Here is a 13,173-nt window from a genome sequence, read left to right on the forward strand (position 1 = left end):
TTTAGTGTTTCACTGTTATTTTAAATGCAATGTATGTGTTGTGCAGCACGATATTACATACAACGCTGAGTACGATGCAGTGCAGTTCTACACCACCGCAAACTGCAACACTGCTTACCTGGAGAATAATTAGAATTACAATTAACAAAGACTTCATACAATTGGCCATGCATGTCTAAAACCTGTGCAATGTTGCAGAATAAAGTTTGGTTTTGAAAAAAAAACAGTTGGTCCCATTTAAATTATTCACAATTTACACGTTTATTTTAAGGATGTTTGGCACGCTTCACTGAGTCTTGTGGTTGTGTGTGCGTGTGTGTGCGCGCAACATGCCGAGAGTGTGCTAGTTTGTCTCTGCCTTTTGCTAGTGGAGCCACTTCATCTTCAAAAGGCCCGAATAAATTGCTTCGACTCAGAGCTGTGTTATCTAAATGAAGTGTTTTGTGATATTTTATTGATGCGACATAAAAATGATAGACGAACAAACATTTATGTTGTATTCATTTTTCATAGCGTGCTATCAAGGCAGGCGATGAGGACGTGCGGACGAGCCTTGGTGAAACGCTAATGTGGCGTTTGATCCGACAACTCTGTCTCTCTCTCGCTCTCACGCGTGCTGTCTCTCATTCTAGCGCTCAAACCAGTGTCCCTTGACAGACACTTGCATGGAAAATGCATGCACAACTACGTGCATGTCTTGACGAGCTCCTTTGTGTGCAGGCGGATGCCTGTGTAAGGATGTGCACATCCCTCAGGGATGGGGTATCATATGAACGGATCAAATACTTATGAGCGTTCTTTAATAAAACATCTTAGTTAGAGGGTTATGTTAATGTAGATTAGACTGACTGTCCTCAGAAAGGGGTAGCAGGCACAAAAGAATATGAGATCACTAAAAACGGTAGACAAAAAAAAGTGATGACACATCAGCGTGTGCTAGCCGGGCAGCTGACTTGTCGAAGATGATCTTGATGGGGTAGCCTGGAGGAGCTTCAATGATCCATTCACAGTTAAGGGCCTCCTTATAGAGTTCTGGCCAGCCAGGAGAGAGGATGATTCCACTGGGAGCCTTCAGATCCCCTCCACAGGGGGCTAACAGAGAGAAGGAGAAGACAGAAAAGGGGGCGACAAAGCAGATCGAGTTGGAATTAAGTACGTCTCCACCAGCAAATATATGACAGGGTGCATACATGAGCCCATGCATCAACCTGGGCCCATCCCATTTCTTTTACTGCTAATGTAAATTGGTGACAGCTTACCTCAAGGTTAACCATTTCTCCCCTTATCTCATGTGTGCTTGTGGCACAGGTGCATGCATGATATATATCCATGGCTTTGCATATGTCCCCTCCCTTAAATCTGTCACTACACACCTCCTACTGCAGCTGTCAGCACCATCACACGTGTAACAAGACACCGACCCATCTCCGTACTGCTTACACTGAACCAAAACACACGAGTATGTACTGTACACAAGGCGGCGTTTAAAAGGCGCCATATACCTGCTCCCTTAGAAGTGCAATGATTTAAAGAGCCACCTCAGTGTAGTGAAGGACATCTATAAAAGGCATAACACGAAAAACATGCATGATGGATGGTCCAGTGGGGATGCAAAGCTGCTGCGGTACACAGGAGAGGAATGACATGTTTTAATAATGCCCCTGCCTTTGTGTGTGTCATGAACGGTGAACTTGATTAGTGCCCCTTGAGCCTATGCTGTATTCTTTGAAGCTGGGATGGTTTGCACTCAAATGTGGGTACACTCATAGAAGAAAATACAATGGCTTGTCACTGCAGCGCCGTTCTCAAACATGTTAGCTCTCTGTGGTACGCCGCTGTTGATTCCTAATATCAATTCTCACCTTCACAGCGTGGAACAGCATTGTCCCACACCACGTTGCCATCCTTGAGAATGCATGATATGGTTTGTGAGCCATGGGTCTTGACGAATCCCTCCTCACACAGGAAGGAGATGGAACTCCCCAGTTGAAGACTTTCGCCAAAGCGCTTCCCGTTCACTGGGACTCCCGGATCGGGGCACTCATTGTGGCGAAATGCTACAAAAATACACAGAGGAGAGAGTCTTAACCCTAGAACAAAGGCAGGTAAACAAATACGTCACCTGCGCTACTCTCTGGCTCACTCATGGACATGCATGTGGCTAGCTGGCATGTGTAGGTGTTGATGAATCCCCCGCCTAGATCCACCGGACCCAAATAAAGTGGGCGCTTCACCTCCTCCATCAAGGTCTTCATTTATTAACGTACCCAAAATCATCTCAATACAGTTTGGCGCGTCCTTAATTAACATGAATGATGAGGAAAAGCAGCTCTTTAGTGAGATGACAATATCATTTGCATGAAGCTAGCCTCCATCTTCAATTAACAGTTCCTGATGTTCAGTCAACAAGTTGTCTCAGTTTAAAGTAAACCCTTGCAACTTCCTCATTAAAAAGGTCCCCTATTATGCAAAAATGACTTCATTACTTTTTAATGCTGTTATAACAGTAATATGTGTCCCTACAGGCTGTTTATGACCACCAAACATGACAAAAACGTATAATCTTCCTTACCGCTCCTCTCACCTCCCGTTAAATCCTTGAAGAAGGATTGTATAAAAAAATGCTAATAAAACTGCCAATTTCGCATCATTCACACTAGTCACCGGGAATTACTGTTTCTTAGTGTTGTCATTTCTTTCTTTTTCCTAAATAAATTGTTACCCGAGTTAACACCCTTGTTTTGTTGAGTTTTGACTTGGGGATTAAAAAGTTTCTATTCTGAAATCAACCGTTCCTATGCTAAGGCTGCACAAAATCCTCCATGAAAAAACACAGACAATAGTACAGTATATCCATAAAACCGGTTTACCAGCGTGTACAAAACCCATCTGGAAATTTCCTCAGAAGTCAGCAGTGACCCAGAATAGAATATAATGAGCACTGCCGCAATGTATTTGTCAGCTAAGGATGCCGCCTCTTTGTTCTGGATTTATTTAGATGTCAAGTCACTGTATAGGCTCAAAGGACAGGGAGTTTGTCATTTTCTTGGAGTCACTCTCGGTGTGAGTGTGTGAAGACTACGCTGCACACAGGTGGAGGAGTTTGTCCGCAGATTGGTGGCTCATGGCAGTTGATTTATGAAGGTCATTTGCATATGCAATGGCAAGCACACAACCAATGTACGGAACAGAACCTCTGGTACTTACTAGTAAAAGTGATGTTAAAGCCTCTGTTTGTGTAGGTGTGGTCGGTCAAGAACTCCAGGCGTGCTACATGAGCACTGGTTGTAATGGGAGGAGGAAGCACATCACCAGAGAAGGTGCCCAAGATGGGAGACTCAGCCTGATAAAAGACCATTAAACACTGTCAAACTAAAAACATAATTGAGTTTCTTTAAGCTGATGTACATACCTTTCCGCCATCTTTAATAGAGAGGAAGTCAAACTGTTTCTCCATGCTCAGGTCATTGAAGGCCAGGTTAATTCGGCTTTCAGGGTTGGTTATAATCAGCCAAACACAGTGCATGTTGTTGCCGTACTCTTGCGGGTAGTTTGGGGACAGCAGCACTCCAGAGGGTGTGGTGAAGTTGAAGAAACAGGAAACTAAACAGTGAAGTGAAAAGTTAGAATTAAATGGGAACACGCAGAACTTAAACAGTGTAACACATTCTATTCAGTCAGTGACTGCACTGGAATGAAAGTACTCATGTTGCCCACAGAAGCTCGACCTTTGATGAGAAAGTCACAATTGATTCTAATTCAGTCAATTCAAGGAAGGTCAGCTGCTATAATGGAGAAGACTATGGCTCACTTAAGGTCTCGTACAACCATTTAATTTACATTGAGGACGAAAGATATAAGTATTTTCACAAGCTTCAAAGCCGACGCTTCAGAAGCTCAGTCTGGAATAAAAGCAACAGTCGCTGAAAGTCAAACAAAGCTTTTAACCATCATCACGCACGATAAATCCAGATAGATTGTCAATCGTCCAGGTCGTCATCATCCTCAAAGGTTGAATGAGGGCAAGTGGACTCTTTGTTGAAGACGTTTCACCCTTCGTCCAAAAAGCTTCTTTAGTTTTAAAATTGTAGGTGTGGCGTTTCTCTATTTATGTCCCTGCTGGGTGTGTCCCATGGGGGTGGACACAGTAAGGTTGATGTTATTTCTTGTGAACTCCCATCCTGCATAGCAATAGGTTGTCCGCCTGCCTGGTGGCAAAGCAAATCAGTGGTCACTCTTCCTGTGAAATGAGACCATCTTTGGGGGAGAAATATCGGGACATTGCTGTAAGCAGACGATAAGTGGTGGTGCAATCACCCTTCCCCGTTTAGAGAGGGCCTTTTTACTTTGACATCGATGGCTTTCACAGGTCTTTCAAACCAGCGGTCCTCCCAATCCAGAATTAGAATCAGTGTCCTCAAAGGAAAGTCCTTTCTTTTTGAGATGCAAAGCTTGTCTCATTCCGAGTTGTTTTGCCACCAGGCAGTTGAACAACCAATTGTTATGCAGGATTAATATATAATAATATATAATAATATGAATATCACTACCATATTTAGTGAAATTAGAACAACTTGAAAGACCAGCGTCACTGAACTCCACTGTCTGATTTGTATACAGTATACAGTATGTCATATTTAAAACTTTGAAACACTGATGTTGTTTTCAGGACCGGTTGTCTTTGTCTGCAAAAGTTGGTACTTTGTCTTCCCGCTGCTGGGATTGTTCGATTGTCAAGAGACGTTTCCTCAAAAACGCCGTTTGCAAAATTCAGCAGCCAAACAGAATGTTCCATGGCATACATGCAGTCACCGGGCTGCTTAAAATAGCAACAGCAACAGCACCAGCGAAGATAAGGATCCGTCAGTGTTCATTTGTGTAATTTCCAACAAAAGGCACCAACGCTGTGTGCCCACTTCAAAAATATGTAAGGTTAACAGGATTAAGTAAAGCTCATTTTACTGACTATCACAGCCATTGCTTGACTGCTAACAAAAAGTTTATTTACTAAAATGAAGCTGCATTGTCACGACTATTATGCTATCAGTGACACAACAGTGGGCATGATTTGCATTGTCAGCTCTTTGTTCCTTTACCCCGACTCCCTCGCTCCCTCTGCTCTTCTTCCTTTGCAATCATTAGCAAAGAAAACCCTTCTATTGTCTCCAAATCCGCATCCCTGCTCTGTAAACTGCAGAGATAATCTGACCATTTATTATGCAGCAACCCCGCGCACATTTGCAACCGTCATACATATTGATGTGCAACAAATCATGTGCTTCTGCAGACGTGAGCTGAGGAACTTACAAACGCAGCTGGGTTTCTTGGCAGACCACTGGTTGTTCTTCTGGCAGGTGATGTTCTTCTTGCCCACCAGCTCAAAGGCAGGCAGGCACTCAAAGTACAGCCTGTCCCCGTGACGGAAACCCGTCCCCTCTCGTTTGCCATAAGCGGGGATGCCGGGGTCACCACAGCTGCCTTGGTCAATTTCTAAGCACACAAAGCATTCATAAAACTCTGGGTCATTCACAACCGTGAATTATCTTCATAAAACTCTTGTATCAGATTGTGCGTGTGCACAGCTCTGATTCTGAATAACATCTGCAATATCTCAAACAGGAAATGAGCTTGGTTTGCCCTCATGGCACATGAGAAGCGAATGAAGGTCATCACTAGCTGCAGCCCTGGACAGATCCTGACAAGATAACTCCATCAGGAAGAAGTGATACGAAGATGCAGTGTGTCACATCAAATTGCAACGTGATTAATTTCACTTCCGGGCAAATGCAAACTCTGTGAGACATTTTCAACAGACGGCAGAAGCCTGCAAGTGTGTTGCATTCAAGTGCAATCATGCATATTTTTAATTGTTTTTTTTAAATTAACCTATAGAAATGCTGCTGTGTAACCTGCTCTCAAGTAGAACATAACCACCAGCTGATTTCTCTCCACTACCTTCAGGTATACATACAGTCCCCGATCACTGGAAACGTGGCACTATCGCATACAGAGTAGGATAAACCCTACATAACCTGCTTTGAGCACTGAAGGACAGTGACATTTGGCTCACATGGACCACAGCATGTGATCTGTTCCCTCAAGGATGTCACCCATGTATGTAACGTGTTTGTAAGATCTGACATTCGTATCAGATGGCTGTTAAGAGACGCGTCTCTTTTAGTTGGATGAGGGGGGCTTAACTGCTTTAATATCTCTCCCGTCTTATCTACGACTAATCCTCTAAGCAAACAGCATGCAGGCATCCAATCTAGTAAGGCAATAAAGTCCATGTCTGCATATAAGAAGCATTTCACAAAAGGATGGTTCAAATGGTTCCACAACTAGAACCTCACGATCCTTGGACTCAATGCTAACTGGCCCAACCAGTTCTGCACAAACAGATGATGAAGTTGATGTTATCACTTTCTTCCTCTCTCTCACATTCCATCCCCATTTTCCTCCAATCAGACTCTCTAATCCATAAGTGAACCTTTATGTGACCATTGCTGTCTTCTATCACAGTTGTCTCAAACTTGCGATCAGTGGGCCGTTTGCGGGCCGCCCGGACATGTTTTGTGGCCCCTTACTTGAGATAAAAAATGTATGGAAGTGTGGCCCGTCAAGGGCAAGTTGGGAGGCAATTGCAGGGCCAACAATGAACTCACAGTGAATGTGTCACACATTGAAATAAACAGTGGAGTCACTCGAAAGAATACTAACTACCACTAAAGTGACAGCACAACATGGAACAGATAAGCAAAGACACATAGGGCAGCTACTACTATGGGGGGGGAACTATTATGTTAACTCTAAACATGTAACTTCAACAACTTTTTACAAAACAATTACCACAAAACATGATGGGAGCTGGCATCACTCTCAATACAGTAATCCCTCATTTATCGCGTTTAACTGGTTCCAGATTAACCGTGAAAAGTGAAATTCCAAAGTATGATTCCTTATTTATAAATTTAATATTTATATTCAATATTTAGAACATAGATAACCTTCTAAATATGGTTGTTAACATTATTAGAGCCCTCTAGACATGGAATAACACCCCATATTCACCTTTACACTGGTATTATACAATACAGTAGATATAATAACAGGAAATAAGATATACAAATAGACACAAAGAAGAAATAACTTAGACTCACAGGTTAGCATTGGGAGAGTTTTCTGAACAGCACACTTCCTGCGGTGGCTGCTGTCAATGTCAATGTAACATTACTGACACCTAGTGACCAGTGTAGAATACTACATATAACATCTTTGAATGAGTCTTCTGAACGTTTACCCCAATAATATGTAAAAATTGCTGAAATATGCATATTACTATACTAATAATAGCCTGTAGTCAACATAAAACAGCAACAATTAATTAATTAATTAATTAATTAATATTGTGAAGCCGCTAAATTCGAACCGCGATGCCAACTGTACTTGATGTGGAACCAGCCTGACACAGACTACCTCCAGTGACCCCCAGGTAAACTAAGTTTGATACCCCTGTTCTACCACTTTGTTCTTGTGTTCCTCTTTGTCTGTCCCCTCTTAAACCATGTACTGTCCAGTGGCTTTACAAATAAATGACAAAAACACTCAAACGCGATAGTAACTAAAACAAAGCATGCTGGGAAAAGCCTCCTCTGATTCCAGAGCTATAAACTCTGAAGTTACAAATCTCATCGACAATGATGTTTTTGTGTGGATATAAAATATTGTAGCTTTTGCCCTGGACGCTGAGAGGGTGACGAGGAGGTGGTCAATCACTTTATTGAAACGAACACCCACGGCAAAACAAATCGCTTCGGCTCCCTTTCCCTTGCTCATCTAATCATAAGTCAGGACAGATTTACCGCCTCACAGACGGTTAGACAGCAGAATTTTCAAGCAGGAACAAACAAACACAAACAGATATTTAAAAAAAAAAATATGCGGGGGAATCCTGTTCAGCCAACCACCTAAAGTGGGCTTTGAATTTTGGCCACCTGCGCTACTGAATTTGACACCTCTGGTCTACATGTACCGCATGACGAAGCTGCAGCTGTTTTCATAAACCCTATGCATGTCTCCTTCAAAATACGCCTCTCCCAGTAAGTGACAAACTATCTGCATTGGAAGCTAAAGCGACTACATTTAAGAAATCATAACTATGGTCCCTCTTCCTCGCTAAAACTACACGTGACAATTTATTCCAAGATTCATGCATCCTGTTCGCCACCAGTCGAGGCATTGCTAACAAGGTACTGTACATGACACGACTAAGAAACGCAACGATGCAGGGAATGATTTCATTGTAACATCCACCAGGGGTGAGACTGGATCTCAAACCACACTCCTAATAATGATGATAATCATTTACAGATATTTACAACACATGTTCCGAGTGTGCTGTTGTTGTTTTTGAGATATATGGGCCCCTTGCGGCTACCTCGTTCACAACACAACACATTGATCTTACATGAAAGTCACCTTAGAAAGGGTTGGGGGATGCAGGACATTTTGAGGTGAGTGCAGTGCTGTGTTTGAGCTCACAGACCAAATACATTTACGTTGCAAAATCAGTTTTTAATTATGTTTTCCTGTCTGAAATACATAGATCAAGTAGGAACGAAAGCAACAGTTTTTGCTTCTCATGAATAAGGGAAGGGCTGTAATGGCATGCTTGTTACTCCTGTCTGTTTGGCTGTACAGAGTTACCCAAGCGTTATAATGGGAACTCAAACTCACATTACTGTCAACAACCAAAGTGATGCGATCTCATAAGGCAGACGATGACAATGTGATTTTATTGGCCAAATATTTCGGCTATAACCAAACGTCACAATGGGCCCTAGGCACTGAGCAATCCTCTATTTCAATCAGCTCTTTGGCATGACATCACATTTTCGGAATGATTGTGAGACCACAGCAAAACACATGTACCCTTATAAAACGCACAAAAACTATCACTAATTCTGGAGATATGAGTAGTAGTAGCAATGAATGGTTTTCTAAATGTGATAATTTACCAAAAAAATGTGTGTTTATTTACCCAAACCACAGAAAGGATGGGGTGTTAAGAGAGAGGTTAGGCAAAACTCGTATAAAACTTCATATTTTAACTTCAACAGTGATTTTGAATGCATGCGAAAGTGGAAAGGAAAACGTAGCTCTCTTTGACCACGTGGTCATGTATTAACAAGTATATTGCACAATACAGGAGCAACAGAACCAACAAACTGTTCAGCCAGTATTAATGATTCATGACAAGTGTAACACGCATGAGTTTGCACCAACATCTGAGTCGGGGAGCCATCATTTTAAAGTGCATTCAGAGGTAGATAAAACTGCTGGATGCTGACCACTCATGACACTTCAAATGCAGCTACTGCCACGTTGTGGAAAAAAAAAAAAAAAAAAAAACTAAAGCCTTGTTCACAGCTGTGAATGCATTTTTTGACTAAGAACTAGGCAAAGAGCAGGATGTCGCCCATGTGTTATACTTTGTCCAGGTCTGAAAAAGATTAACTATGCATTTTTTTTATTTTTCTTTGGCTCACTAGGGGTACTGGGGTACCACTGAATGGAGGTTTAAAAGGATATGTTATATTTCTTATGTGGAAATGCATTGTATCAATGATCTAATCAAACATAATGGAGGTTCACCATATTTGGCAAGCACTCTTTAGACAGAAAGACTGAGGTCACTCCAGTATGAGTGTGGAGTGGGAATATGTGCACTCGAATGACTTTATTGGCAAATACATTTGATAGGGTTTTGAGCGCAAACAACTGAAGATGCAAATTAGTTTTTGGAGGGATTCAAAGCATATCTTCCCCTTCATTAAGTAGAACTCATTGTTTTAATTACACTTGCATACTGTTCCACTTTCCGGGTTATTTTTACAGATGGAAAATAAGCATCTGTGGGCCGGAGAGACGACTTGCAATGCATCTAAAAGGTAAACATGCATTATTGTGCATCATCACAGAGAAATGAAAGACTTTCAAAGTGATTTTCACTTTTTGTCCGATTCCGACCCGTTATATGCAAAACAATAAACCAATCATTTAAAAAAGCCTACATAGAAATCCTTACTTTTAGAGGATGGCCAAACAAGCAGAACACATTTACCTGAGGTCTAAGTTTACTTTGTTTACTTTTACCCTGTGTACATCAATAGCAGCAGAATATCCAATTTTAACAGCATTCACAACCATTCACACCTCTCAAACAGCCCTTACCTTCATATGACACCTTGAAGCCCAGAGAGCCACTTGTGTCGTCTGTTTTGAAATTGAGCCACATCTGGTGACTGGTGCTAACCACAAGATCTGGAGTGGTGGTACCGGATAAGCTTTTAAAGAAAACAAAAGCACACATATTTCTTCTAAGATAGGCAAGGAATGATGAAGTGTAGAGCAGCAAAATGCAATAAAGTTAGTGACATAAACTTATAAGGTGTTTCTAATTAGAGAGTTTTGTACCATTCTAGTCTGAGGCAAAAAACAAGCAATTGAAAACAATTGGGGATGAGTTAGTGCGAAAAGGAGTCAAGATCAGTCAATGCCACAGAAGTAATTGAATCCAATTTGAATACTAATTTCACCCAACTCTAATTAGTTAGGAATTCCAACACAGAGAATAAGTGATTAAGGGTTCTAATTTTAGTCATGGCACATGGAAGGTGGTTGGAATATAAACGAGGTGGTGTCTGATGACTGTCTTCTGGCAATTTGGCGAGTTCCAGTGAACTTGATACATTATGTGGGCTGACGTATGCCAGATGATAGTGTGTGCAAAAATGCACCATGGATGGCAATTACGATTCATGCTATAATGTTTCACTCAATGGCTTTGATTTTCTTCAACAACGCTGTCGCTCTATGCATCAAGTGGTGGGAAGAACAGAATAACTGCAATAATACAAAGTCTATGACAAAATATGATTAAACAGAATACAAGGGGCGACAATAAAATTGGATGGTTGCAGCGGCGTCAAGGGAGGCGACTAAATTAGTTTGCGAACAGACGGAGAGATCTTAAGTACTGAGAAATGGAGGTCAGAAGAGTCACTCACACATGAAAGATCGTCTTCTGGTCCCCCACCACCTCGCCGTCTCCCACTGTCAGCGTGTCGTAGCCTCGCTCCAGGTCAAAATCCTCAAAAGTCAGCTTGATCACCTAGACACCAGCGGGGACAGTAACAAGACAACCGTAAATAACAGATGCTGGGACATATCTGAAAGATCTCACGTTGCTCTCCTCTAGTCTTTCATCACTCAAATGTCTCTTGAACATTTGTCTGGCAGAGCTCCATTTACACCTTTGAACCTTTAATAAGGCAACTCAAATCACTCATCAATGCATTCTTTGCCTATCGTTTTTTTGGCTTAAATCAGTTTTCAAAGTGTGAGGCACAGCTGCTTGAGAAAAATTGAGAAAAACATTTTTCAAACCTGTTAAGCTAAGGTAAGCTGTTTCAATTTTCATATAATATTGCACATCGCAAGCTAGTCCGTTTGCCCTACACCGTATCGTTCCATCAAGTGCCTAAACATCATACCCTATCTGTTGCTGACTCACTGTGAGTGCATTTTTTATTGAGCGTGACTGCTAAATTACCCACCATGGGGCCAAAAAAGTTGCAAGTGCCAAAAATGTGATGAAGAAGGTGAGAAACACTATTGAATTGGATCTCGCCAGGATGTACGGGAAGTCCGCATCAGCAATAAGTTCCATCCATTCATCATTTATAATTATTTCACATTCTTTTCTGCATGTAAAAGTATAATTATTTTCTATAAAATGCATTTTTGATCATATTTTTGAGTGTCTAGAACGGATTAATTTGATTTCCTATGGGGAAAATTGCCTCGGTTTTTGTCAAACCTTTTGGAAGTACTTAACAAAAACCGAGGTATTTAAGCCCAAGAAAATTAGTTTTTCAGGAAGTAAGGTTGCCATAAGTGTATTCTATTCTCTGATGGCAGGTTCACTGTGCCATACTCCAAACCCTCGGCTTAAATCCACATTTACTAAATTGACTCATTGAAATAATACTGCATGATGAAAAACATTGACAGTTGAATTAATAAAGACAATTCCAACATTATTGCAGGATGACATAATAACTAAACATAAAAAACAAAGCAAGGGACACCTTTGTCGGCCCTATTTTAAATTGACTGCCCCTGATTTTGCACCACATTTTTTTTCGAATGTCTTCAGAGAATTGAGCGAGTCTAATGAAAAAGCTTATATAAATGCAAATTGCACTCAGAGCAATGTTAAAGTCACTGCCTAATGAACAATGGCCACAGACGAAGACAAGATGGATGGTTTGTGGGTTGGATTCCTCGAAATCCGCACCAGAAGTGTCAGCCAAGGAATGTCCTGTACAAGCAATAGACGAAAAAAATACATCTCTGATGGCACAGTTGTGATATTTTGGTTATATGGTTGCTTGTTTGGAGGTAACATTTGTAATGATGTAATAACATGCGAGCCTACAACCTGTCTATGACCATCAAACAGCTTTGGAAAGGCAAAGGCTTCGCTACACATTTTAAAATAAACCTGGAGCTCTGCCAACCATCTAGCTGCTGCAATTGTCATTTAATGTCTGTATTTTAATGTCTACCTGGACATTGTAAGGATGACAAAGAGGTGGTCGTTCAACAATCTCTGTATTGCAAAAACAAAACAGGTTATTGTCAGCCGAATCACGCAGAACTTGACTTACAATGCGTCGCAGGAACGGACCTTGTTCATAACCTGAGGATCACCTGGAGTGTGATAGAGCTGACTATCACTCTTTATTCTGTGAATTTCTCTTGGAGATCAATAAAGTATCTATCTATCTATCTATCTATCTATCTATCTATCTATCTATCTACAGTATCTATCTATCCATCTACAGCAGGGGTGTCAAACTCGTGCCATGGAGGGCCAAGACACTGCAGGTTTTCTTTCCAGCCAGTCACTAAAGCAGGTGATTTTAATGATCAACACCTTCATTTTGAGGGAAGGAGCTCATCAATGAAATCACCTGCTGAAGAAACTGGTTGGAGAGAAAACCTGCAGCATCTCGGCCCTCCAGGGCACGAGTTTGACAGGTAAGATTTTGGTCATCACCTTTAAAATATGTATTTTGGGACCTCTAAGACTTTGAAATTGTTGAA

General features: G+C 41.4%; 1 protein-coding gene across 2 annotated transcripts in view; it reads right to left on the reverse strand.

Moving 5' to 3' along the window:
• Positions 1-13,173, reverse strand: part of csmd2 (CUB and Sushi multiple domains 2) — a 201,408-nt gene that overhangs the window by 84,331 nt on the left and 103,904 nt on the right. For both annotated transcript variants that reach the window (XM_054764767.1, XM_054764766.1), the window contains exons 11-17: positions 11,070-11,173; positions 10,234-10,346; positions 5,308-5,490; positions 3,413-3,603; positions 3,208-3,343; positions 1,863-2,057; positions 954-1,092 (exon numbers count right to left, since the gene is read on the reverse strand). In XM_054764767.1, the coding sequence (XP_054620742.1) occupies positions 954-1,092; positions 1,863-2,057; positions 3,208-3,343; positions 3,413-3,603; positions 5,308-5,490; positions 10,234-10,346; positions 11,070-11,173 (1,061 nt within the window). The remainder of the gene's footprint in view (positions 1-953; positions 1,093-1,862; positions 2,058-3,207; positions 3,344-3,412; positions 3,604-5,307; positions 5,491-10,233; positions 10,347-11,069; positions 11,174-13,173) is intronic.

Source organism: Dunckerocampus dactyliophorus, chromosome 20, assembly GCF_027744805.1.
Source record: "Dunckerocampus dactyliophorus isolate RoL2022-P2 chromosome 20, RoL_Ddac_1.1, whole genome shotgun sequence".
In the NCBI taxonomy this organism is placed as follows: domain Eukaryota; kingdom Metazoa; phylum Chordata; class Actinopteri; order Syngnathiformes; family Syngnathidae; genus Dunckerocampus; species Dunckerocampus dactyliophorus.